At 47.8% G+C, this 27,256-nt stretch overlaps 2 protein-coding genes across 9 annotated transcripts; one reads left to right on the top strand and one right to left on the bottom strand.

Annotated features, from left to right (window-relative positions):
• Window positions 1-393: 393 nt before the first annotated feature.
• Window positions 394-7,975, top strand: TALDO1 (transaldolase 1). The gene is made up of 8 exons (XM_082318914.1): window positions 394-584; window positions 3,369-3,492; window positions 3,955-4,062; window positions 4,759-4,890; window positions 5,335-5,510; window positions 5,681-5,878; window positions 6,921-7,066; window positions 7,740-7,975. The coding sequence occupies exons 1-8, from the start codon at window positions 488-490 to the stop codon at window positions 7,770-7,772; spliced, it is 1,014 nt and encodes a 337-aa protein (XP_082175040.1). The 5' UTR covers window positions 394-487; the 3' UTR covers window positions 7,773-7,975.
• On the bottom strand, window positions 5,889-26,986 carry GATD1 (glutamine amidotransferase class 1 domain containing 1; the record flags this gene model as incomplete). 8 transcript variants are annotated; one of them, XM_082318919.1, is made up of 11 exons in its annotated part: window positions 7,059-7,164; window positions 7,614-7,755; window positions 11,543-11,660; window positions 12,254-20,332; window positions 20,855-20,966; window positions 22,886-22,979; window positions 24,150-24,244; window positions 24,874-24,981; window positions 25,552-25,657; window positions 26,048-26,124; window positions 26,893-26,978. In XM_082318919.1, the coding sequence occupies 8 exons, from the start codon at window positions 26,948-26,950 to the stop codon at window positions 20,323-20,325; spliced, it is 660 nt and encodes a 219-aa protein (XP_082175045.1). The 8 variants fall into 8 exon arrangements, with proteins under 8 accessions (XP_082175042.1, XP_082175045.1, XP_082175046.1 ...); XM_082318920.1 differs by having other exon boundaries at window positions 19,814-20,332; XM_082318922.1 differs by having other exon boundaries at window positions 11,543-20,406.
• Between the last annotated feature and the right edge of the window lie 270 nt (window positions 26,987-27,256).

Genomic DNA, 27,256 nt, shown 5'->3' with positions numbered 1-27,256 from the left:
CAAGAGGGACTGCTGTCTGAGGGGCGGCTCGGGCGCCGTGCCCGGCCGGGAGGAGGCCCCACGGGAGCTCCTGGGGTCGGCAGGGCCCCCTCGCCCCCGGCCCTGCGGACCGCGGCTCCCGGGGCGCGGCGCCGCCCGCTCCGCGCTCGGGGCAATGGCGGGCGGGGGCAGCCGCATCCCCCGTCACCAAGGTGACGACCCGCCCCCGAGCCGCCAAATCACCCAATCAGAAACTTCCTTCCCCCCCCGCCCTCGCTCCGGCTCCTCCCGGCCGCGTCAGTCTTGCCCCGGCGCTCCTGATTGGCTCGCCGCCCTCCCTCCTGGGACGGGATTGGCGGGCGGGCCGGTGGTACGCCCCGCCCCTCCCCGCCGGCGGCGGGAGCGAGCGAGCGAGCGAGCGATCGTCGGGCGCGCGCGCAGGCGGGCTCCCCTCCGGGCACGCAGGGTTGGTTATAGGCGGCGCGAGGCCCCCCCCGCCCCACGCGCGATGTCGGTGTCCCCCGTGAAGCGGCAGAAGATGGAGTCGGCGCTGGATCAGCTCAAGCACCACACCACGGTGGTGGCCGACACCGGCGACTTCAACGGTGAGAGGCGGCGGCGGCGGGCGGCCCTGTCACCGCACTCCGTGTGTGCGTGTCCCCCCCCTCCGCGCAGAGTGGGCGCGCCCGGCCGAGGGGGCGAGCGCCTGAGGGGGAGCGAACCACCCTGGCGGCGGGGGGGGGGGGGGGGGGACGGGGGGCTCCGTTCCTCCTAAGCGCCGGCCTCGGCAGGAGAAGCTCTGCCCTGGGGTCGCTTTTTTCCGATAACCAGTGCGATTTGGGGTTTGGCTTTGTCGTTGTTGCTGGGTTTGAAATGGCGGAAGCGAAGCAAGGCCGATAACGCAAGAGCGCTTCTGTTTCCCTCGTCTCGGGAGAGCGAGGAAGCGCGCTCCTCCGGCTGGGGCTGCCCGGGGCCCCCGGAACCCCGAAACCCGCTGCGCGTCCCCGGCTTGCGCAGAGCGACGCTCCCTTGGCCCGCGCTCGGGCCCGCTGCTTCCCCAGCCCCACGGGGGACGGAGAAGCGGGCCCCACGGCGCCCGCCACACGCCTTAGGATCGCAGGATCCTTTAGGCTGGGCAAGACCTTTCTCTCCCTATATTACCCACATGGAAAAGATCGTCCAGTCCAACCGTTCAGCCAGCGCTGCCAAGTCCGCCCCTCGTCTCCTGCGTCAGTGAATTTAAGGTTAAGAGCGCAGAGGGGTAGCAGCAGCTCAGCTCCCGACGCCTCCGCGCCGACCCCAGCTGTGGGCCGCCTGGTCCAGCTGCATGAAACCTTAGGGAGACGTGGTTAATCACCTTCCAGTCCGTCTGCCGCGACAGACGACCGCCGTGCCGCGCCAGGTACGGAGCGCCGGTGCCGCTCTGTCGAGCGTTGCATGGGGAGAGCTGGAGACGCCAAGCGACCGGGTAACTTCAGCCTTGTCGGATCTGCGTGCCGTCGAGCGGCAACAAACCTGGCCAAAGCCCAGCGTGCGCCGAGATTGCACCAATTTAAAACATTATGCTATTTATTTAAAAGATTATTTATGTATTTAAAACATTATGCTGTCTACCCTGGTTTCAAAAAAGCACGATGGAAAAAAAAAGTAATCCTTGTGACGGTGTTTGCATTCGGGTGGCGGGAAGGAGGCCGAGCGCTGGCCGCTGCAAAGTTTGAACAAGCTCCTTGAAACAGTTTTGCGGTTGATCTCTGGCTCTGCCTGTTGTCACCTGCGGATCCGTCTTACAGCCCGAAGAAGGCTACAGTCAGCATCGCGCTCCCTCCCCGTTCAAGCTAAACACCGATGCTGGTTAAGGCGCAGTTGTTGCGAACGCCGGGCCCCAGTTTTGTTTCTAGGTAAGCGTGTCGGTCCGGCGCTGTGCAGGACAGGATGCCGGTCTGAACGGCTCTTGAAGCAAGTACCTGCAGTAAGTGGTGCTGGCTCCTCTGGTAGCTGCGCTAATTTTGCTTTTTAACTAAGCCGGACCAGTATGTGTGTGTATATATATATATATAAAAAAATGTAGAGAGAGAGAGAGATATATATATATATATACATTTACTCTTTTGCCTGGCTTTCTTTGTGCTCACAATGAGGAAAGGTGGCACAACGGTCACAGACCCCCCACCGAAATCTTGTACTTCCCAGCTAAAACGGGCTGCTGCCTGCCTTCTGACGGACCTGAAGTGAGGAAAACTGGGTGACAGCCTTAACGAGGCTAATTTATGCACGTTGCCACAGCCCCACAAGAGTCTTCAAACACCGCAAGGCTGGGGAGGAGTAATAAGCTCTGTCAAAACAGACTTCTCTAAAATTGTGCGGATGCTTCAGATCTGAGTTTCGTTGGCGTGCTGCTTTATTTTAGGCAGTATCCGTGTGAACTGAAGTGTGTTTTGAAGGATCTGTTCATATGGAGTGGACTTGCTCCAGGATCGTGATCACTGCCTAGGAGGGAGCTATGGAAAACCAATACTTATTTTCTTCTATGACTGAAAAAATACAGTTGCACTCTCTAACTTGGGTTTTCATCCCTGTGCAAAAACACCGAGGAAAATGAGCTGGTAATAAATATTTTGTTATTTTTGACGTTTAGCTGCGTTAACAAGGGAGCTCGTAAGCAGAACTGAAGGGCCTGCAGAGGCTCTCCCCCGTTTGCTGAGTCAGGCCCTGTGTGCCGGGCAGCTCGGCTGTGGTCGGGGCCAGACAATGCACGGTACTTCGGTAAGTGCATGGTTGCTCTGGTAAACAACTGGTATCGCCTGGAAGAGGGGTAGGCCAGGGCTTAAGGTAAGCCAAAGGTTCAAATACCTTCTACAAGGACAGAAGCCTGGTAGGACAAGGAAATTACAAGAACTGACACTAAGAAACGGTCTGCAACTGAAAAAGTTTTAAAATGCAGTAAGGCTCTAGCAACTTTTCTAACAGATGGGTTTTTCTCCTGTTCTGGTTGTAGAAACAAAACCCCAAAAATCTAACTGCTAGAAGGGAAGAAAGACGCCCTCGTCTTTACCTTCCCCCTGTGATTCCTGGAGCTCAGCTATGCTGGTGAATATGATACGGACAGATGTGAGAAGTTGAAAATTATACCGCTTCTCTTCATCTGTCACGTCTATGAGTTTACTTCTTTAGACTTTGCTGTATCTTATTGCCGTAGCTCTGTTAACCTTGTTCTGGCACCAGCCAGACTGGAGGCAGTGGTCTTTAAACATCACTGTGCACCAGTCTGCTCTGTCATGGACGCCAATATCCTACAGCCACAAGTGTCTACGTCCTCGCATATTCGAGCAAAATCCTTTAATTGCTCAGGCCTGCCGGTTGTTTTCAACAGGCCGTTTTTATTTCCCCAGCAATTGATGAGTACAAGCCCCTAGATGCCACCACAAACCCATCTCTGATACTAGCTGCCGCTCAGATGCCAGCTTACCAGGAACTTGTGGATGATGCTGTTGCCTACGGGAAAAAACTTGGCGGGTAAGTAAAGAGGTTTTCTATCTCGGTGGATCTATATTTAAGATGCCTTCTTTATACAAATAGTGTTTTGTACTACTAGCAGTGTTCTGGGGTTTTCCCCTCGTGTATTCGTAGGTGTATCTCCTGCCCCAAAATGCCTCAACTCCTCAAGAAAAATTTCTTATGCTCGTTTCAGATGTGCTTTACAGAAGTGCATCTCCGTTTACCAGTTTTCACGGGGCCTTCTAGGCCTGCTCAGGAAAACACTCTTGAGTTGACAGCATTATAGGAAATAGTATCCAAAGGCTAATACTGCTGGTGGGACGCAGGGCCGACCATAAGCACGGAGCAGAGCAGAAGGGGCTACTGGAACTCTGGAATTTAACGTTAAATGGGCTGTGAAATTTGATCCTCAAATCCGTGGCAAGGTGTGAATGCACTTCCCCTCCCCCCCGAAATGATTTTGCTCTTTGTGGTTTTCAGGTCAGAAGAGGAGCAGATCAAAAATGCTTGTGACAAACTTTTTGTATTATTTGGAGCTGAAATACTGAAGAGGATACCTGGCCGTGTGTCCACAGAAGTAGATGCAAGGTTGGCTCTTTTTCCTCTGGGTTACCCTGGATATTTGTACATACAAAAAGAGAAGCGATGTGAGTTGGAGAAAGACGTTCTTGCCTCGACAGCTCACTGTTATAAGGCTAGCAAGAGTTTATATTGTTAATATTTGTTTAATCAGAGAATGGATTTTACTTAGTTTGCTTGATTATAACTTGGCGACAAAACTTTACGAAAACAAGTAATACTGAACTTGGATTTTTGTGATCTTCTTGTTCCTTAAGCAAGGGAAACCTCATGCTTCCAGTATACTTAAGAGTTTTGCTCATTCTCTTCTGTGCGATAACGTCTTCTCAATTTACCAAGAGATCTGTTCTAACAGTTCATTTCAAGACTTGCATAGGATTTGTCTGTTAACCTCCTCATTGCCAATTCACTTCTAATGCTCAGCGTCTGCATTCATTATGAAAAACTCGAGGAAAACTTTAGTCCATAGCTTTCCTTGAGAAAGTCAATCTCGAGCTCTGGATCCTCTGAATCAAAGAGTAGCGGCGCTGTCGTGCACCTACTTGAGGGGCTCACAATCCAGGAAGTATCTCAGAGAGCAAAAACCTCCTATTGGCATATAAATGCTGATAAAACAGACAATGTTTTTCAATGGGGTTTGGCGGGGGGGCGGGGGGCATTTTAAAAAAAAAGTCAGTTTTAAGCAGTCCTGCTCTTGTTTCAAAGGTTGTCCTTTGATAAGGACGGAATGATTCAAAGGGCCAGGCGCCTCATTGACCTTTATAAGGAAGCAGGAATTGGTAAAGATCGTATTCTCATAAAGCTCTCTTCAACCTGGGAAGGAATCCAGGCCGGCAAGTAAGTATTTCCATACCTAGTATGCTGATTCATAGCATGGTTCCGCCTGTTGACAGGCACCTGACAAATGGATTCTGCACTTAAAGAATTGTTTTGAAAGCACTGCACCAGGAGATCTGTTACTAGGGCTACAGCTAGCAAGGAAGGTGCTCTGCTACAGCTTTCTGTTGAAATAGGAAAAGTTTGTTCATACAAGGGCCAGGCCACAGAGTTTCCTGAAATACCATGCTAAGTTGTCTGCGTTTGGTTCAAGGAACAGCATTAAATAAAACAGTCTGGCAGCGCAAAACATTTGCTGTTAGCTTAAAACTTTAAAGCTTATAAACTGTACCACATTCCTAGTTTAACTCAAGAAATTCGGTAGTTTTAACCTACTAGCTTGTCACTGGAACGTAAATCCAGTAGGTGAGCAAACTGCTGTTTCAAGCCAGCCTGTGTCTGCAGGGTTCTGGAAGCGGAGTATGGGATTCACTGCAACATGACCTTGCTCTTCTCCTTTGCTCAGGCAGTTGCCTGTGCTGAAGCTGGAGTTACTCTGATTTCCCCATTCGTAGGACGTATCCTGGATTGGTACGTTGCAAATGGAGAGAAGAAAACCTACGAGCCTTCCGAGGACCCAGGTAAGCTTTCCCTTTACTGTATTGTTAAAAATACAATAGCTCCTCATTCAAACTGCAGTCGACTTGTATAAATCCTCTTAATGAAAAAAATGTTGGTTTTGAGCATGTTCTAAATAATCATTTGTACTTCAAATGAATTATTCTGAAAGCTGCTGGTTTCTCCTTTTTAGGAGTGAAGAGTGTCACTAAGATCTATAACTACTACAAAAAGTTTGGCTACAAAACTATCGTGATGGGTGCTTCGTTTCGAAATACGGGAGAAATAAAGGCGCTTACAGGCTGTGACTATCTCACCATTTCCCCCAAGCTTTTGGCAGAGCTCAGCAAAGAGTATGTCAAGTTAACTCCCACGCTCAGTGTAAAAGAGGGTAAGTCCACTTCTACCTAACACGGGCTTGCTCAGTCTCCCTTTCCTCTTGAATGTTAAGAGTATGTGATTCCACTCAGCTCTGTGGTGCTTGCTTCTGTTCTGCTTTAAGGATAAATGTTGACCCCTCTCTAATGGAAATAGAGCCTCGTTACAGCAGTTCTGCTACAGCTGCTGGCACACAGTCGCTTCTTTAGGGTCTTGGGTCCCACTGAGTACGCTGCCTGGAATTACGATGGGTTTTGAGCGTGCTTAAATACCGCGTACCCTCCCCTGAGAGGACGGGGAGAGCAGAAGGAACTTTACCCTCCATGTGCTTGGGATGAAGTTTTACTGAATATTAGCGAAGATGCCAAACCTGGTTTAATTTTATGTTAATATTGCATCAGTGATGCAATTAGCTCCAGACATGCCCAAAGGTGTGTTTTCCCTCCAGAAACTCTAGAAATTAATCACATGCAAGACTAAGTGATTTGATCTAGCGATACTGTGCCAGGATGCTTTTGAATGTATGTTCCCGTTGCACTTCTCTTGCTTTGCTGTAGCCTTATTAAAACGCTGCTTCACAACTCGGATGAGATTTGTGCACAGCTGTAGTCATGGGTTGCTGCTTACAGGGTGCGAGCTGGCTCGTAGGCACGTTATCAATGGCGCTTTTGTTAGGTACTGCCAAATAATCAAAGACCCAATTGTTCAGCATATTTGCTTAGAATGTCTCGGTGCAGCAGGACTGTTGTATAATTCTTGATAATAGGCCTGAAAGTACCGTACCATTCAGAAGCAGATACAAGAGAACAGCATACACGTAAACACTGTATTTTAAGAGGAACTGATTATCTCGATGACTCCCCCAAACCAGATCCAGAGCGTTTTCAGCCTTGCAGCCCAAAGCGTGCTCATGTCGCAAGTCATGTTGAAAGATTTCAAACACTGCTCTCAGCAGCTGGAGACGGTCAGAAGCTTGAGACTGTTTTAGGAAGCCTGTGGCACTCGGTAACAATCTGATAACATGGTTTGTTTCTTTTTCAACTCCCCTTGCACAGCTCAGGCATGCGAGCTTGAGAAGATCCACCTGGATGAGAAGGCATTCCGCTGGCACCACAACGAAGACCAAATGGCTGTGGAGAAATTATCCGATGGGATCAGAAAATTTGCTGCAGATGCAGTTAAACTGGAGAGGATGTTAAAGGTAGATGTCGCATCGTGCTGCCTCCTGACACCTCTCGCGTTCCTCCAAGTACTGCGGCCAACCCGCAGTGCCTCGTGGTATGGCTAAGGATGAGAAACCTGTAAGCAAGCCCGATCAGGTCTGATACAGGCCGTTCCCGTTATGTAGGACAGGCAGCTAGCAAACCGGCCACCTAAATTAAGTGAACTCGGTAAACTTCACTGCATCTCAAGGAGGAATTCACGCCAGATGTGTACAGCCACACCTGCTGTTTGAGGCCCAAGGCTGTGTTCAGACTGGCAGCTAATCAAAAGAACAGTACTGTCAAAGTGAGAAGTCCCTTACGTCTAATTCTAAACTCGTTAGCTGTCAGCCGAGGTACAGACACAAATAATCTTCTGACAGTGAGCTGGAAATAAATCATGATTGTACTTGGCAGTAGGAGGCACCAGGAACAGATAGGCTGAGTCTAGCCAAACCATTCTGTCAGTTTATGGGGAGTCTTTCAAATGGGATTAATCGGACTGTGTGTTCTGGGGCAGCGGGGGGAAATGCACACCAAGCGTACCTGATCTAGGCATTTGTTCGTGCTGGCTGACAGCTGCTTAGGAGTGACTTAAGCCTGCATTGCTGAAGCGCAGTCCAGTTCCCAAACTCTTACTCAGCTGCTCTATGTTTACTTCTCTCTTTCTAGGAGCGAATGTTCAGTGCTGAAAACGGAAAGTAGAAAAATGAGAATTCTCCTGAGTGGTCAAGGCTGAATGAGTGGATCACCTGAGGTTACATGGATGTACAAATGTCTTATCTGTAAAAGTCTTACGCTATGTATGGATAGATTCCCGTATCATGCTTTTTTATCAACTTGCAAAGGGACAAATAGAATTTCGAATTTTTGTGGCACTTTTGTCAATACATGCAAATTAACACAGACTTGCTTTGTAACGTGTTCATTTCACTGCTGCAGGGGACGCCTGACATACTATTTCCTTTTTTTAAATTTTTACATTAAATTCCTAATTAAGTCTACATTCCTAACACATTAAGAAAGCAGTTTTGTCTTTCATGCTGTCTTACTGCGACTAAAGAGAAGACGCAGGTTTCAAAAGCCCTCCTTGGTACAAACCCCACAACTACTCTTATGAGACACGTACGTACACTAAACCAGCTGGGCTCCAGTCCCTTCCTGTCCTCTTTATGCAGCCCAGGTGGCAGCAGAGGTTGGCAAACCTGGTGAATGCCATCGTAGTTAGTATTTTAAGGCTTTTTAACAGGGGAGAAGAAGCTGTATCATAAGCAATTTTTAGGAATTTTGTCAAATACCAGTTTTGTTTACCACTTGCATAGAGCCCAAAGCAAGGTAACAGCACGAACACGGGAACCGATTGAAGCTGAAAGTGCCACTGCAATTACAGCACCGGCAGAAGCTACCACTACCCCCGATGTGATTCAAGGCTATGCTTTCAAAATTAAGTAACTAAGTCTCTCAGGCAGTTAATAAATAACTTAACAACTGGTTAATCTGAGCTGACAGAGTGAACATGTGGATACAACTCAAGATCATCTGTTAGAGCTTTGTATATTGTCTATGGAGGAGTTACTGCTTTTCTTTAATAGTCATGGAATTGCTGCCAAAAGTGATAGGACGAGAGGAAACGGCCTCAAGCTGCGCCAGGGCAGGTTTAGGTTGGACATCAGGAAAAATTTCTTCACCGAAAGGGTTATTAAGAATTGGAACAGGCTGCCCAGGGCAGGGGCGGAGTCCCCATCCCTGGAGGGATTTAAAAGCCGGGGAGATGTGGTGCTCAGGGACACGGGTTAGTGGTGGCCTTGGCAGCGCTGGGTTAGCGGTTGGACTCGATCATCTTAAAGGTCTTTTTCAACCTAAACGATTCTGTGATTCTAAGATCTGTAGACACAATTAACTGTTTCCTGATAAAGTTGCCTGAAATTAACCTTTTTGAAAAAATAAAAAAGGAAAAAAGGCAGCAGAGCTTACAATATTTATACACACACATGCTATACCCAGCTTGAATAATACAAGAAAAACAAGCCAAGGGAACAACCGATCACTAACATCAGCGTGACACAGCAGCACCGTTGTCAGGACATCGCCATAACAACCTGGGAACTGTTGTTTTGGCCACAGCCGGCTGGATGCTCACAAACCAGCTGCAGGTCTGACCGCAGAACCGCATCAGCCGCGTCTGCGTGGTGCTGCGCTCCCAGCCTTGCCCTGGGCCTGCCCCCCCCGGCTGGGAGTAGCGCCGGCTTCCCCAGGGAGATGAAGCCGCCTCAGGGGACGGGCCTGGACCCCTCTGCCCTACAGGCGCAGGTAACGGCGAGAAGCAGCCCACGGCAGCAAGCAAGCTGTCCGCAGGGAGGGGACCTTTTTCCCTTCCTTCCAAAGGTCAAGCTAGCATTAAAAGCTTTACCCTGCCCCACAGCCGCCCGACCTACCTCTGCGAGTCAAAGCGTGCGCTCTGATTTACATCGCTATCGTCGTTAAAAACTGTTAACAGAGCATTTGTCTCCTGCTGCAAAGGCAACTGAACTTCAAGCACAGCGGAGGTGCCAAGTACAAGTCTGCAGGCTCTCCGCTTTGGATCTAGCTTTCTCAATGTCTGTTTTCTGCTCCAGAATATGAGATGAGGAGAGGTCTAGCTTCTTAGCAGACCACAATTTCCAAAACAGGCAAGTTTGGCTCCAGCTGCTAACAGTTAACAAAAGTATGAAGTCATGACTTCCTCAGGCAAGAGAACGAGGCTTTCAGCCAGTCCAGCATTACACCTCCCTGGGGCAGCTTCAATAAAGCTGCACAGCACCATTGCGAGACCGACAGCGGCAGAGATGACAGACCAGTGAGACCCACGGCCAGGCAGAGCAATCGGAGATGACTTCTGAAAGGTCACACAACTCCTGAGCAGGCACTTCATGTTTTCTAAAAACTGCTATTACAATAATCAGAAGAGATGGCAGGGTAGGATGGATGGGGATCCTCAGCCAGACAAAAATATTTCCCCACAGCAACGAGCCTGCTGAATCCAGCGCCCCGTGCACATTAAACACGATGCTGCTGATGAAGAGCTCAAGTATTTCCCATATTCTGAAGAGGAAGATCTGGGGCTGAAGAGGTGGCAAATACAAAGCTGCCATAGAGAGAGGTCTGTGCAGTTGTTGCTGGTCTCCCTGAAAAACGGATCTTCCTCCCTCACGGTCACCGACAGGTGACAAGCCTCTCAACAGGCTAGAACTGCACCTAGATCGCTGGATGGCTCGCAGCCTGCCACGGCTTGTCTTACACCAAGGCAAGCGCGTCCCAATGCCCGACTTCTTAGCACAGCAGTCCCGAGGTGTTTTAGGGTGCTACCGCATTCGTACAGGTGGAAGGGTTCAGGCACAATGACGCTGCAGCGGAGCACTCACAGCATCACAGCACAGGTCAGCAAGCGACCGATACCCAGCTCCGGAAGATGCCAGCCCTTCCATAGCCAAGCGTGACCCGCGTGTCCGGGTGCAGTGTCACGCTGTGATGCTTGGAGTCACCTCTGGCAAACTACTTTTCTTCTTTTTAAAAAAAAAAACCAACATCCAAACTCATTCACCTCAGAGCTGCTCATCTCCCCAGCCCTACCAAGTGCCCTACAGAGTTTTTAAGTGGGTTTGGGGTTTTTTTCCTGACACTGCTGCCTTCTTAGCACACTCCTCTCGCACCATGAAGATGCATGGACATGACCGCTAACTGAACCGCCTCCACCGTCTGTGAATCTGCAGCCTGCCTTTTGGTAACGACCACAGACAGCTCTCTGACTCGTCCGCTGATCGGCAACGCGGAGCGCAGCTGCCTGCATCCTTTCTCCTTTACGATTTAACACCATCACGCGCCTGGCAAACTGCCAGCCTCCCTTCCCCACTGAGGTTGTGCGAGTTGCGCCACTCGGACCCCAAAAACCTCTGTGCAAAGGCCGACTCCAAGCCCTTAAATAGCGCAGAAGGGAAGAAGCAGCTATTCCGCTTCATGGATTGAAGCCATCGACATAAGCTCACCTGCCAGACCCCTCCATCCCGCGCTTCGCTCAGCAATCGAGTCATTCCCATCGGAAAGCTGTGTCCTCGATCTCTGTGGCTACCAAACAGCTCAGGAAATGCCTGAAAGGTGTCTGATCTTTGTGGATAATCCTGCTGCCCTTGGGAAGCGCATTCCCTATGCACCTCTCATACCTGGGATCCTCTTTTAGCCTGGAGTCCTCCTCTGTGAGAAGACAACCCAGATGGGTCCCTCCTCAATTTAACCTACTTTGCATCTTCCCCTCACTCCAAAAGTTGCTCAAGTGACAACGAAATGCTGCAGTGAAAGGGGAAGAGGAGGCAGGAGAAGCTGCCTCAGTAACAGTCAAACCTTACTCCGCTTACCTACAGACACCCGGTCCCCTCAAGAGCTGAAGGGGCAGGAGATGAACAAGTTAGGCTTAAAATGTTCACTGTCGTAGGATCCCTTACCTGCTCTGGTAGCAGCTGCAGTTTCCCATTTCAGCACTGGGGCTGTTTCTCTTCAGCACAGGCTAGCTGTTTTGAGGCGACTGATGTACATGGCTAAGTCACAAAGTCCACATCCATTCTGAAATGGAGCAAAAACCCAACAACCACATAAACCTTCAGCCTATGCAGCTGTTTATCCGGTCACACGGAGCACATTCACCCCATAACTCCTCCTCAATTTCACCTCTCTTCAGGAGATGACGAGCTCTCTCCCAGGATCCTGTCTGAGCCCAGCTTACAAACTCTGACTAGTGGCTTCCCAGATCTCCACACCTCCTCACATTAAGAAATGGGGAGCAGATGATGGCTGTTGCCTCCCAGAAAGGTTTTTAGCTATCACAGGCACAAGGACAAGCTCGGACTCAGCAAGCAGGGGCAAATAAAATGTGAGCGTGTGTAAATTCCAAAGAACTAATACATACATTTTAAAATTTGATTTTAAAATGTCCTTGCACTTTATCAAACGCACCCAGGGCCAGTAATCCTTCCCAGCCACAGAGGCTAAGCCTTTCCAACCCCTTGGGACAGAAAATCTCCCTTTACCACCTGCTCTACACCTGAGCCCCATTACCAGGCCCTCCCCACGAGGCAGGGCTCCCCGGGCTCCCCAGCCCCACGCCAGAAGAGCCGGCACAGAGGGTTGCCACCAGCCCCCTTCCTCACGGGACAAACCTCCGCAGTTCGCTTCCTCCAAGTGTTTGTAGCCCAAGCGCCAGAGCCCAGGTTAAGGCTGCAGAGCGCTACAAACGGCACGGACGCGTAAGGTTGTAGTTTGCCCTCTGAGGCAGCCGGGGAGGGAGACCCCACGCTTCAAACGAAGCACGAATTTCTCCGGGTTGGGCTGAGCGGGGCCAGGCCTGACTCGAGCGGGGACTGGCTGAGCAACCATGCCGATAACGCACGGGCGAGCAATGGTGGGAAGGCCACCCTCGGGCAAGCCTTTGTTGGCAAGTAAAATCCTTTGCATCTGTTATGGTGAAAGCTAATTCCCTTTGAGGCAGGGTGCTCGGACTCTCACGATTTCCCAGCTGATGTCTGGAGGCCAAGCCTGCGCTTCAGCTCTGTCTTCTTTCTGGTTCAGGAAGGCTGTGCTCTGATGTAGGATGGGCTGGGAAGGGACGTATCCTGCGCAACTAAGAGCTGAGGATTTTCCAAGGCAAACGGTGACCCTGACGGCCGAGACCTGGATGCAGGAGATCCATCCATACAATGCTTCAGGAGCAAAACAGAGCAAGGCTCTGAGCTCTGTTCCTCTGCAGTTCACTTTAACAGGTAAATGTATCCCCAAGGATATTCAGTCGTTACGTCACACAATTTGCGTAGAAGGAAAAAAATCACAAAAGTCTGCTTTTATTCAAGAAAATAGTGCCATAGCTTGGGGGAAAAAAATATCAGCCTCTGCTAGGTCAGCTACAGGGTCCTGGGAAAGTTACTTACTAAAAGAGCTGAAATAGAAATCTCCTTGCTATTATCATTAACAACTATGAACAAGCGCTCAGGCTTCAATACAGCCTACGTGAGATGCATCCCTCTTGCTCCTTCTTAACAACAGCCAAACCGGTCAGACTGTAGATCCCTTTAGCAGAGCGACCTGCGCCCAACCACGGCTGAGGAAGATCTCCACAGAGCAAAGGAAACGGCCCTAAGAAAACATCCTTTGTGCTTTGCTTTCCAGTGGAAAAGTCAGTGGAAGACTGCTTTTTTGGGATCAGAAGACCCTCATTTCTCAGCCCAGCCTCAGACAACGGGGAAAGGATCAGCCTCCTGCCATATGAAGAGTTTTCCTTTACAGTGGTACCTGCCAACACGAGAGAACGGTGACCGAACCAGCTCCAGCAGCATGCGTGGACTAAGCCTGGAAAGGGACTAACCACGCACCGCTCACCGCCTGCACAGCATCAGGCCCTAAGCTGCAATAATACCACAAAACAGCTATCATGAAGTGCAGGATCAGCACCAAACATCTTCAAAGGCAACAGGCGTCTCCCCAAATATCCGTGGGCCTCACAGCCCAGAACTGCTATTGTAAGTGCATTAGCCACGCTGTCAGCTCTCCATCCCATTGGCAACCGCTGCTTGCTCTCTTTTGCTCTTTCAAACACATCAGCAGTAGCGACGATCAGGTTTAAGTTCGATGGTGTTTCCCAGCCTGGGGACTTGATGGCTCACCCAGGCAGGGCTGAGGTGACAGGAGTCGTGGCTGCTGCCTGGAAAGGAGGCAGCGACAGGCTCCATCTTTTCTAGCTGCTCTCTACAGGACTGCTGGGCTTCGTGGCCGTAGTCTGGAATTCTTGGAAACTTTATACAGAAATTGTATGATCCAGCATTTGTATTTGAAGAGAAAATTTCTCTTCTGCTGGGAAAATAAGCAAAACCCCTCCACCATCCAGAAAGCAAAGAAAAGGCAAGCAGTTTGTGACTCTAACCCAACGGCGGGGCTGGTTTGCTGCTGTGGTCCACGCCGGAGGCCAGCTCTGATGTGAGCACACCACGACCCTCAGCATCCACCGCCCTTCTGGCCTTTCTGCAGGATAAGGGCCTTGCAGAGCCCGAGTCCCTCAGGGCTGCACAGGTCGGGCCTCACAGAGGTTATCTGCACAGCAGCCGTGAGCATCTCCCGGGAAAACAGCAACTGCAGCAGGCCCTGCCGGGCTTCTGCGTGTTTAACGGCTGCTGCGCTGTCAGGGTGAGGATTGCTAGAGGCCACTGTGGGCTCTGCTGCTCGGTTTTAATTTCAGTGTAACGGAAGGAAGCTTACAATCTGACCTGTGGCTTTTTGACTTTGTTTTTGCTTTACCGCTGGGATCTAGGTTACAGCCTGAGCTCAGATGTATTTGGATCATGCAAAGAGTATTCGCAAAGGGGTCTCCCGTTTGTCCTGTGAAATCCACACAATCACAGCACCCTCTAGGCACACTTTTGTCTAAGGAAATGTACCATTTCTCGAAGGCAGAGGGGACTCTCTATCTTGCTACAGTCCACACCACTCAAATGCAGCCCGACACTCAGACTGGCGCTACACTGCACTAGCGGCTAGGGATGCTGCGCCTAAGTTAGGAATTCAGCTTCACCTCTGCAGCACCTGAGCTGTACAAATCCTATCTCTTATTCCCAGGGATACGTGACTCCCATTTATATTGCTGAATCTAGGAGATCAAGAGACCAGAGCAACTCCACAGGCTCAAGCTCCCCTTCAGCGGCAGCATACCTATTTAAATTTCACGGAGTTGTTCAAGATTACAAATGAACTTAAAAGAATCCGCTACAATTCAGGGTTGGCCCTTGGCTTTACACAAAGAAAAACTATGAAGTGGGAGACCTTTGGGGAGAAAGCAGGTTTAGTAACAGGTGATGCTGAGGAGGGATAACTTCTAAGGGAAGCATGCAGGGTAGCATTAGCACGTGATGTTTTAGATGATGACAAAGGATTCAGGCTTTCATGACAAGATCTTTAACTACGCTGCCCTCATCCTCCTAAGAAAAGAAGGAGCATGGGAGAGCAGAGCCTATGGGCACAGATGACTGGGAAGCCGGGGGAACAGCTTGTTGCTTACGGCAGTTTAGTGTACATAACCCTGTGTTAATATGCAGTCTGTGCTGCTGTAGCCCTGGGGGGTGTCCCAGGTTTTTCCCTCTTTCAGCTGCAGCCCCCCTGCCCGGCCCAGGCACACAGAAGCAGCAGGCCCTTCCTCGGGAATTCACAAGCAGAAAGGAACATCTTTGCAGTTGGTGTTTGGGGATGGAGTCTGCTGGTGGCTGAGGAGGAAGGCGAAGGTCTGCCTAGAGCAGTACCACCACCTTGTGGGGAGCCTGCAACATCCCTCGGCCCCGCTGCCTTCCCAAGATTCACAGAGCAGCAACTAACCGATGAGCAAACGCGAAGTTATCAGCCTTCCCGTGTGGTGGCGGCTCTCTATTTCAACATCCAGCTCTATGCAAACGCACAAAGCTTGGGGTGGGGGGAAGCTTTTCCTTCCCCTTTCAGCTCCCTCTTGCAGTGCGTGATGCAATGCGCTGAGGGAGAGACGCCGCTGCTCCCCACAGTTGCTCCCAGTGCCTCCTGTACTCTCAAAACAAGGGTGCAAGAGAGCAGAGCTGCTGGGATAACAGCCACTAGGGTCCACAAAACTGACACAGTAAGTACATTCGTTTATTTTCAGCCTCCCAACGTAGAATTTCACTTTAAAATTAGTCCTTAGAGATTCATTTTTTTAAGGACTACCAAATACAGCTGTCACAGGCTATTACAGACTACATTAAACAAGCCAGACAGTATCCGATAGGTACCATTTGACATTTTAAGGCAAGTCAGGATCAAGGAGTCATTTCCATTTATTCCGATACTTGTACTGCCAGTAAAGGCTCCTATCACCTTAAAGATGTTCTCTACCTTTCCTTTCTTCCCTGCAGGGACCAACTACACAGCTTTAGTGGCCAGCGTGGTGCTGGGATGCACTGTGATACGTGTTGTCTTCTTCTCGGTGAAGAAATCCTTTGTGGGGGTGCAATACAGGAATGTTGCTTTACAGCTGTGAGCCAACTGCTGTAAAGATTATCCTAGGGACAAGTCATTGAGAAAGCCCCTTATCCCTTTGGATTCATCCCACAAATGTTTCTGCAACGTGTATGGCAGAGGCACTCTGATGCTTCTAGCAGATGCTTCAGTGTCTGCCCGTAAGAACAGAGGAAAATACAGAATATGATCCCATGCTTTAAGCCCAGACAAGATGTAACACACTTCATGTGTGTGGTTCCCTAAATAAAAAAAAAAAAAATCAGCTGCTGGATGTTACCAGGAACAGAGAGATTTCTAAGGAAATAAGCCTGGCTGATAACATCCCTAGGACCAAAGCACCCAGCGCTCCAGAGCGCAACACTCAAACAATCAGGATTTGTGTGGGCTGAAAATCTCCAGAATTTGAAGCTTTCAATTTGTTTGAGAAGCAGTTTCTGCCTGTGGGACAAAAGGGCCTGTCATGTGCTTTAAACGCCAGAATCCTCTATGAACAACTGGTCACAAAGCCAGTGAAACACCAAGCATGATTTCTAACCCACATCACTAGAGGGGTCATAAACACCTATCTTTACATTCAAATTAACTTTAAACTAAAGATTAGCAGGTAGGGTGGTGAAGCAGGGACAACACTAACTACACCAGAAGCTAAGACACTGATAAGGGTTTATAGGCACAAGGCAATAAGCAGCAACATTTCTCATCGATGCTAATGCCCCTCCAAAAACCCAGGTGCTGTTATTTGTCACAGTCTTGTGATGCATAATTGGGTAAGAAAAATATTTAAAATGAAAAGTATTTAAAATTGGGCTGCTGAGCAGTTTGAGCATGCTGTATTCTTACAGCCAGGGAGCGGAGAATACATGCCATTTTAAGGCATGCCATTTTAATTTAAAAGAAACTCAGGAGAAATATCCCTGCTCGGATGCCTGGGATGTGATACTTCACCGGCCTGCTTCTCAGCTGGGCCAGGAAGGAAGCACAGCACACAAGGTACAGAAGATAGGAACCAAGGTATTCAAATTCTTCACATAGGAAGCATAAAATGCAAGGCTTATCCAAAAATCATTATTCTTTCTGTAATCTCACTTCATGATTTTAGTAGATGTAAATACCTTTTAAGCAAAAGATACAAATAACAAAAAATATCAAGTGTTACATTCGAGGAACAGAATTAACATGGAACTAACATAGGGGAGTATGCTACAATACCCCAGACTACGGACATGCTGTTGCCTTTGAAGCCTGGACTTCAGCCCTGCTGCTTTTAACTAGTTTCAAAATAAATAAAAGTTAGAAATAGCCTGATGGACGGCTAAATTTTTACAGAGTCAAGAGGCTCACTGCTGCATTGAAAGCTTTTCCAGAACAAAGAACTAAATGAAAACTTATCACGAAGGTCATCAACTCTCTATATCATTCTTGATGAAGCAGACTAGGAGCGCAATTAATTCTGCACGCATATGGTAAAGAAAAGAATTCAAACAGCAACAAGCAAAAATTATGGATACCGCCTTCACATTTTCATCCACGGACATAACACCCCCTCAGAATCAACAGACTAAAACTTTCCTGAAGGTATCTGGCATGACATTAAACAGCTTCACATATTTCCTACTTTAATTTGATCTTCTTTTCCCCACAGTTTTAGAATAATTTTTTCCCAATCCTTGGCTAAAATTGGTCATACTGTACGAGAACTTAGAAGAGCTATCACCACTCGCTGCTCACAGTTTGCCAGTGTAATTTCTAAAGACGGCGCGACGCCAGCCCACCATCCACGTGAGAGAGAGGCCCGTTTTACCGAAGTCGCTTTGCTGCTAGAAGTCAGGCCACATCCCCGCAGCCAGCATCCTTCGCTCCTCATCAACCCCATCCGACAGCTGCAGGCACCCACACTTACACACATCACCTCTCCAGCCGCTTCCTGCTGGATCATGCAATTCTCCCTCTATTTTGCAAGAGCAGCTTCAACGCTGGGGACTGTTCAGATTACTGAGGAGACGGAAACGGATGTGTGATGTGACAGAACGGAGATACGCACAGTAACCCCTCTTTATCTGCGGCCACACGGGAAGCACAAGGAAGCGTTACAGAAATCTAAAGGCAGTGCACTTTGTACATCCGTGTGCTTCCCGATACAGGCACGAAGCAGTTCCAACAGGTCCTGGCTGCCACAAAATAAGGAAAACAGTACAACAGAGAATTGATCAGTGCCTGCAGTGGTCTGAATACTGTTTGTTCACCTGGCAGCTTATCAATGAGCCTGGACAGAACTTCACAATTAACGAATGGAAACAGGACACAGGGTAGACAGCAATATTCTATTTTACAGGTAGGCAATAAAAGGTCTGGCGATTTTGACAGAATCGCATGGCAGCGCAGCCCCCAAGGCAATACAGACTTGTAGCCTCTCAGACTCCACTTCAGAAACAAGGCTTTGCTTTGCAGCTGCAGTCAGATGTGGCAACGCTCCTTCACCTCAGAAGCCACAAAAATTGCACCCACCTCCTCCAGGACCCCTATTACCTGACTCCAGCCCCGCCAAGTTCCCTGCTCAGGCAATCAGTGGAGTCAAGGGCATGAAGCTTCACCTTCTCTAGTTAAATAAAGCTTTTGGTGGCAGGGGGTCTCCTTGCTGCAGGTGCACAGCGTTCAACACAAAAAGACCCCAATTCCAAATACTACTGCAGCGCAAGTACAAAAGCTTTCCACGTCATTTCAGCAGACAGCCCACTAGAAACCCAGATGGGAAGTATGCCCTGATGGTGACGGAGGTCAACAAATCCCTAAGACAACTTGTCAGGAATGAGGATTTCAGCTATCGAAGCTATTTGATAAATTCTATCAAAGCCCAATTTTAATTTCACATTCTAATTTCTACCAAAGCCAAAAATTTGTAAGCTGGGCTCCAGAATATAACAGTAGAAGACCCAACAAATCCCACAGCAGATTCTCTTTTAAAATCACACTGAATTCTTGAGACAGAACTAAAAAAATTGAACTTCTACAGAAAAAGCATAAAACTACCCTGCTTGATGACTGGTTATAACCAATATATCATATTATCCTGTTAAGAGAGAAAAAAAAAAAGTACAACCACAAAGGTCCTTTCCCTCACAGAGCACTGCAGAAATGTTGCCCTCAGTTCCAAGAGTGAAGGAAAAATGTTAAATCTGTCTACTTTCCCATAGATTTACTATGTTTGAGCCTGCAACAACGAAAAATATCCTCGGTCTGATTATTCCTTTCCATGCTCAACTTCAAGCCACATCTGCTGCTCAAAAGGAAAGAAGAACAGATTTCATCTTACAGTTGGTTCCTCAGAAGATGTGATCCACATTAGCTGCCTACATTTTTTCTTTCTTTGTCCATAAAATTCCAGCAAGAGACAACCACAATGTACTTGCTGGGGAAATATTTCAAACATTTCAAACAGAACAAAAATCATAACATAAGCACCACAAAGGAGAACAGATAACCAGTTAGGAGACCATTTAAAAAGAGCTGAGCAAACTTTTTAAACAGAAGTCCAATCATGTGAAGAGGCAAGGAAGAAAACAAGGGCCCATTATGCTAACAGTATCACCACAGCGAGCTGCCTTCAAACAACTGGTTCTGCTTTATTCGGAGTTCAGCTAAGCATTTTCCATCCTATTCCAAGTATATCCAAGCGTCCCAGACACATTCAGAGTTCAGACAGTAACTCTGTGACCTACCAAAAGAAAGGTGAGAACGCATCTGAAATTGCATTTCAATGAAGCTCTAGGTGTGGATTTTGATGTCTGAAACACAAACACCAGATGGTTCACAGAATTCCAAGCGCTCTTTGGGGCAGAGTTACTAACAATCAGCATAACGTCAAGCTAGAGCAAGGTCTTCAGCTTCAGCAATCTGTATTCATTGCATCAACTTTTTGTTTTAAAAAAAGACAGTTCCCCACATCTGTAAATTCAGGGCCTAGACAGCAGCAGTGAAAAAAAGATAGAGCAACAAAAATGCAAGGTGGTTTCACAGTTGCTTCTGAAGCGTGATGCACTTCAAAGTTTTCTCAGTCACAACCTTCATCCATTCTATATACGCAAAACCTGACATCGCCACTTCACTGTCACAGTCACTTCATTGTCCAGGACAGAAATTTAGAGAGATGTTTTATCCAGATAACAGACAAGAAAATCCTTAGCCTGCTGGCTCTTCATCCATCCTATTTGCAAAGAGACCTGCTCCTTCATTTCCTGCTGAATGAAACACATCCAAACATGACACGACCTGTTAGTCCACAGCCAGGAAAGGACTTCTAACACACATTCACCTGAACAAAAGAAGATTTTTGTGGTTATTTATACATGTGTTCTTCTATCTGACAAGATGAAAGACAGTCAAACAGCCAGGCCGTTACCAAAGAAATTAAATCTGTTCATTCCCAGAATCCTAAGCCATAGCTGACTAAATGCTAACTTGCCAAAGCACAAAGAACACCACACAAGAGATGTTTCTCGTAACGGAAATCCTTAGTGAAGCCTATTCTGCATTTTACTTTACCAGTCCTGATAGATAGCTGTGCATTTCCCAACCCATTTTACCTTTTTTCACAAATGCTTTTTACCAAAAGACATAACCAACTGAATAGCTAGATCAAAGACGACACGCACTTCAGCAGTTAACCTAGACGAAAAAATTCTTTTGGGGGACAATATTCCTGAAACTAAAAGATGCTCACCACTGCCCGTTCCCAGTTCTTACCTCCCATATTGCCTCACCTGACATTGCAAAGAATGAGAAGATTCTGGACCGCAGGAAGCGTGGAATTCTCATTCTGTCCTGTCACCAGGTGCCTGTCCAGCACGACATGTACAGCATCCGGACTGCTGGCTAAATACAGGAGAAAAAGCAACAAGCATTGCGTTAGCGGACACTACTTCAGTTTCGGTATCACCCCTCTGACAGAACTAACACAGGAGGTAACTATTTTGACCAGACAGACCTGCCGGGTGACTGACATGCCGATCTATAACCCCCCCAGACAGGGACAATCTTGAGCTCCCAATCCTGAAACAATTTCTCTAGAAAGTCCTTCTCTGGAAGGACGGCAGGATCGGTCCCTTGATTCAATTAACGCCAGATAGCTAAAGTGCATCTATCAAGAGATTTTCATAATAAAAACCTCAAAGTATATATTTTTAAAAGTTGCAATTACCCTGCAATACAATATAAACTCTTCTTATGCAAGACAAAGTTGTAATCACCACGCTACAAAGAGCCTGCAGGAAAATACTTATTTTCTGGCCAGTTATAACAGCCTGGCATGTTAATACCTGCCAGCAATTGTTCAAGTACTCCAACCAGTATTTTTAAGTCGCCTCATTCCAGATTGAACCATTATTTTGTCAGTAATGAACAACAACTATTTTCTTCTCCCTCTCCCAGCCACTGACTGTCTAAATACAGGGAAAGTGCCTCCAAACCACACATGCTTTTCCTCTTCTTGCTCATTTTGTCAGCACCACTGCAACCAAGCACGCGTGACGTAACAGGTACCACCGAGACAGCAGCTTTTAAACCATCGGTACTGAACCCATTATGCAGAAGGTGGCAGCAGCAGCTCATTCAAAAAGCCTAAAGCTGCCATTTAAACACAGAAAACAGGCTGACAGCAGCATGGATGGAAGAGGATTACGCAAAGAATATACAGCAATTTGACAAGACAGCAGCATTTCTTCTTAGTGAAAAATAGATGCGTGGCATTAGGTTGTGTTTCCTATCTGTGCCATGCGTGTAATCTCTCATCTGGCCACTTCAAATTCTATCAGTTCAATGGGTGGCACCTTTCTTGTTAAATAAAGGATGACTTAAATACCACAAACATCTCATTGTTCTCTTTAAGGACAGGTTCTAAAAAATTACCTAACAAAATAGCAGACTGAATGACAGCTGCGGCTGAGCAGAGCCATTTATAGCTTATTATTTAATTCTCCCTGTAGCTCTTCAGTATTGCAAGAAAGCAGCATGTAAAGGACAATGACACTTCTCCCTGCACACCCAGAAATAACCGGGGAAAAAAGCGACATTTTTGTGCTTTAATGGATTTAGTTTCTCGCGCAGGGCAGAACTTCAGATTTTGCAGTTCAAAAGTCAAACTTCTACATTCTGACTAATAATGATGAAATTACTAGTAACAAAACAAGAAAATACTACAACACCAGATCCAGCTACGAGTGACATACTTGATGGTAAAAGACAACTATTATCAGAGCAACCAAAAACATTCAGTATAGTGCCTCCAGCTTTAAATAACGAAGCATTTGCTTGACTAAAGGACAATCCCAAAATGCAGAACTCAACCTCTCTGGGCAGAGCACACGCTCCCTGCCACGCAGCAAGGAAGCAGCTGCAGGACACCACCTCCGCACAGACGTTCCCCTGCAGGTACGGGCTGCGCACCCGCAGAGGGATGGCAACCCTCCTGCTCACACCCTTCCCTGCAGGACGTGTTCTTCCTTCACAGCAGGACAAGCGACCTCCTGTTTACCACGGGGTAAAAGAATACACGTGGACGACCACAGAGATCAGTGTGCTGTGCTGCCCTACTTCTCCACACGCAGTATTTCGTGGCATTTATTCTTAAAACACTCCTAATCCGCTGGGTTATCTGTTTATATCCACAAAATGGGAATGCAAGATGAGATATCCTGTCAGAGTCCCGTTCAGCTGTGTAAAATTGGCACGCAAACATTCATTTCCAAAATGCAGCCACGGAACGCTAAGTCCTGGACAACAAGAGAGTGACGTACCACTAAACGTAGCTCCAGAATCTTTCACGAAATCTTCCACAATAATGGACAAGCTGGCAAAATTAGGCTGCCTTACTAGTTCGTACACGGAGGGCTGAAAAAGATCAAAAGGAAATGAGTCTGTCTCGGTTTTTATAAAAAAAGCCAAGCAAAACCAACATGTACCTCCCCCGCAATTTGTTCTTCTGTTCCCCCTACAATTCTCCCAGGAAACGAAACAGAAATGAAGCATAAAACCAAATGACCACAAGCAGCTTCTATGGATTTTCTGTAGGGAGCAAAGTGAAAATTCTTCAGTGAGACAAAAAGAATGACACCAAGCAATTTCTGCACATCAACCGAACAGGGGGCACGCAGTTAACTTCAGGGAAGCGCAGATCTGTTTGGCTGTTGGACACAAACATTTGGACACAAATGCTGTGCCACTTGCAGAGCCCAAACAACGGTACTCTGCTTTGGAATGAATACAGGAAACAGCTTAAATGAAGAGAGAAAAATTAAGACTACTTAGATCAGCTTTTATATGCACAGGAGGAAACTGAATTTTATTGTTTCCATAGCAACTACAGCTAGGCCATATCATGCCTTATTTAAAATATTTTACCATGGTTTGCAATGCCAAACACAAGCACATCAGGACATTGATAGCTTTTGTGAATCCCATAAGCTTAATTTCTTAACTTTGCATGTACATTTTCAACCCCAGAAGCTGTACTAGAGAGGTCTGCATCATCTTGGCACACAGGTACAACTGCCATATAAGTGGTCTGTGAGGTCAGAGATACAACTGTACATTAAATAAAACATCAACAGTATCTGCCCACTTTGTGAATTACAAGCCAGTTTGTACAAACAGCCTTTCTTCCTAAAACTTCCTCGACCTTTTAAAATGAGAGAGCACCTTGAGAAACACTTACCTTCAGCACGACACCAAAAAAAAGTCATTCTTAAAAGCCCTCCTCTATCAATCCAAATGCTCATTTCCAGCATTTCAGCGGTTCAGTTGAAAGTTTACTGAACAGTCGGAAGGAAAACACTCTCCACATGACAGCTAAGTGAGGCAATCCCTTCGTGCACTCGGTGTTGGACCCCTGGCCAACGACAGCTCTCCACATCTTGCACATAAGCCAAGGGTACCCAACTGATAATTTATATTTGTAGGAAGTTCTAGAGTAAGACCAGAAACACCAGCACCAGAAATCACAGGCCCCTGCACAGCAAGAAAGCCCCCAAACAGCAAAAGTCAAGTGAAAGCTCAACCTACCCCTGTCAGGCTGTATCCCTGAAATACCCAGGATTTATCCTCATTGGTGGCACTACACAAAGCTGCAACTCCATGTCCAACCGCACAGATAGGCTCTAGAGAGAAAAATAAAAATCAAAGCATATTTGAGCAGTTGTGAGCATCATCAAATAGCCAAAACACAGGTGAGTGTTAACGAGATTCTTCGTGTTACAGCATTCCGCCTTCCTGCAATACAACTGCACTGCACTGTTTATGCCCTCTCAGGCTGTAAGGTTTTTCCTGCACACTACAATAAGAATTGCTCCAGTCTTGCAAAGAGCTACCAGACATTAACTCCAAGTCCAGACAGCACCAGCCAAGGAGAAAAACACATACGCAAATAGTAAATGAGAAGCACACACAAGTCTTGATTAACTACAGCCTTAATGATGATCCTGGTACATCCCACATTCAGCTCTGAACCTTTAATCCTACTGACTTGGAGAGAGCCACTTCTGTATCAGCGTAAGGCAGAGAACCCTCCTCTGATACCAGCACTGAAAAGCTACTGATATTTTTTATATGCATTTACATAAAGAGGATACTTTTGAAGAGACGATACACTTCTCTAAAGCAGCTCTTTCCAGTTCTGAATGCTCCTCAACTATATAAACATTTTTAAGTCATTGGAAGGTAACAGCCTTACATGAACAGCAAGGCAGGACTATGTTATTTAACAAAATATCTAATGATGTTCACCTACTGTTCTCAGTGCTGAAGTGCTGCAATATCTTAGCCAGGTACCCGCTGTTCGCAAGGTCAGTCGTAGCCCCGGGACAGTTTGGAATCAGCAACGCGTGGTATCTAGCACCTAGTAAGGAGGAAAGGATAAACTAATTGTAATACAAGTAACATGAAAAAGATCATAAACCTATTTCAGATTTGACAAAATTAAGACAATACCACATAAGCCAGTCAAAAACTGTATAAATTGAATGAACTAAAGAAACTAACAGATTTATGTGGAGTAGAGAAAAAGGTCCTTTTTACAACAAAAACCATACACTTTTAATGAGATATTCTTACCCAGGCAAAGCTTAAAACTGCTATGTCTGCTAGCTTCTACTTAGCAAAATATTTATTTCTAAAAAAATAACAATATATAGTGTGTGTATATACATACGAAGGAGAATATATACATTGTGTGTGTGTGTGTATAAAATAAGAGAGAATTACCAATCCAAGGTAAATAATAACAGCTGCAGCTGCCAGGACTTTCTCTTAAACAAAAAGAAACAGCAACTGTAGTTGCCAGGGCTTCCTCTTAAAACACAAGTTTTATGCCTTTTCTGTCCTGTTCTTCCCTAAAGACCTAACACCAAGAAGCATCTGTTTCCCTGTCAAACAGGGATGACACACTGGCCAACAGTAAAGCCATTACCATCAATTGACTCCAACTTGGCAGGGTTCGCGTACGATTTCATACGGAAGTCCTGTATCCAGCGCATGTTGCTCTCGTTCACATCCACAAAATCAATTGGCTTCCCCTAGGGAAAACATCGTTCAAAGACCATGGTTAGGATCACTGCACAGGCACCCACTACGTTTCTCGAAGCATAACCATGTGGTATTTTGAGAGACTTCAGCTCTCAAAAACCTCAAGTTTTCCATTTTTCTCACTGAAGTAGTTCTTCTATTAGTTCTCCCTCCACTCTTTGTGGGTAACAGATACTGGACAGAGGGGTTCAGAACCACACTAAAGGAAGCATGCATTCAGTTCGATATGAAGAAAACAGAATATTTTAAAAAAAAAAAAGTCTCAATCTGTAAAGCCAATAAAACTCCTCTCAAAAAAAGTTTAGTATAATTCTCTCTTGCCAATTGAGATATCAATTGGTTTCAGACTGAAATCACAGTAACTGCCCATTTTTACTTACCCCAGGAGTCGCAACTTGCAGATTGAATGCAGAGCTAGTCAGTGTAAAGCAGTGAAGGAAGGACTGGGCTGACACACCTGAAAAGCAGAGTCCAACAACTTAAGGAAACAGCAGTTCTATTTTAATCCCAGCCACACTAGCTCATTTTACCTAGCAAAATACACGAGCTTAGTTTTTTTGCTCATCTTAAAAGCTCGCAATAATCTCAGAGGGTTATTTTAAGATGTAAGAAATGCACAGCCTTCGTTACAGGTGAGGTATGTACTGAGAAATACATGATGGAGGTATTCTGTTTGTCCGGGCTGGGGTGTTACAGGGAGGGCAGAGGGAAGGAAGGCAGAAGCAAAGGGAATTTGGGTGCCTCCAGGGACACATGCGAGCGCAGGAGCAGGGACGTGCAGGGGGGAAAACCTGCAGGTATTCAACAGCACAGCTGTGCACAGGGGGCCACGCAGGCACCTGTGCATCGCAGATGAGCACGTACGGAAAGCGAGCACATCTGCGCACAACACAGGTGCACAAGGAGGAGCAGCATCTGCACCTACCCCTGCAGAGCAAAGCCGAGCAAAAAAAAGCATGCATGCGTGCCTGCACGGCTCAGCTGCAGCGACTTGCACAGACGCACAGCTGAGAGGCACGCCTGCAAGCCCAGGGCACAGCTGTGCGAGCTGTGGTGCGAGGACGCGCCTGACGGGGGACCGGCCGCGCAGCGCGGCCGCCGCACCCCGGGGCGAGGCGGGGAGCCCTCAGGCCGGGGGAGGCCGGCGCACCGAAGGGATGAGCGGGGCCCGGCGGGACGGGGGGTTCCCCCCCCCCCCCTCCCCTCACTCCCGAGAGCGTCTCACCCGCGGCGGCGGCGCTGGCGACGATGAGGCAGGTGGGCTTGCCGAGCCGCTCCGACATGGCGGCGCCCGGCGGCGGCGGCGGCCGTCTCCTCATGCGGCCGCGCCTGCGCAGTGCGGGGAGAGCGGGGGACGCGCGCGCCGCCGGCGGGCGCCGAGCGAAGGGAGGGGAGCGGCGGCGCCTGAGGGGCAGCGGCGGGGGCGGCCGTGAGGGGCCCGCGGGGCCGCGGAGCCTTTTAACCCCTGCGGGGCACCGCGGCGGAGGATGGGGCTCAGCTGTGCCGCCTGCCTCCCCCCCGCCACCGGCCAGCGGCCGCCGTGCTTTATTTCCCCTTCACGGCGTCTCGGTGTCCTCGGCTCTCCTCGG

Source organism: Platalea leucorodia (assembly GCF_965183815.1).
Source record: "Platalea leucorodia genome assembly, chromosome: 7".
Classification (NCBI taxonomy): domain Eukaryota; kingdom Metazoa; phylum Chordata; class Aves; order Pelecaniformes; family Threskiornithidae; genus Platalea; species Platalea leucorodia.
This window is presented reverse-complemented; position numbering and strand designations above follow the sequence as displayed.

Coding starts and splice junctions, on each gene's coding strand:
- TALDO1 (XM_082318914.1), top strand. CDS start 488: ATGTCGGTGTCCCCCGTGAAGCGGCAGAAGATGGAGTCGGCGCTGGAT. Junction 3,493..3,954: donor TACGGGAAAAAACTTGGCGG/GTAAGTAAAGAG, acceptor TGTGGTTTTCAG/GTCAGAAGAGGAGCAGATCA. Junction 4,891..5,334: donor GAAGGAATCCAGGCCGGCAA/GTAAGTATTTCC, acceptor CTGTGTCTGCAG/GGTTCTGGAAGCGGAGTATG.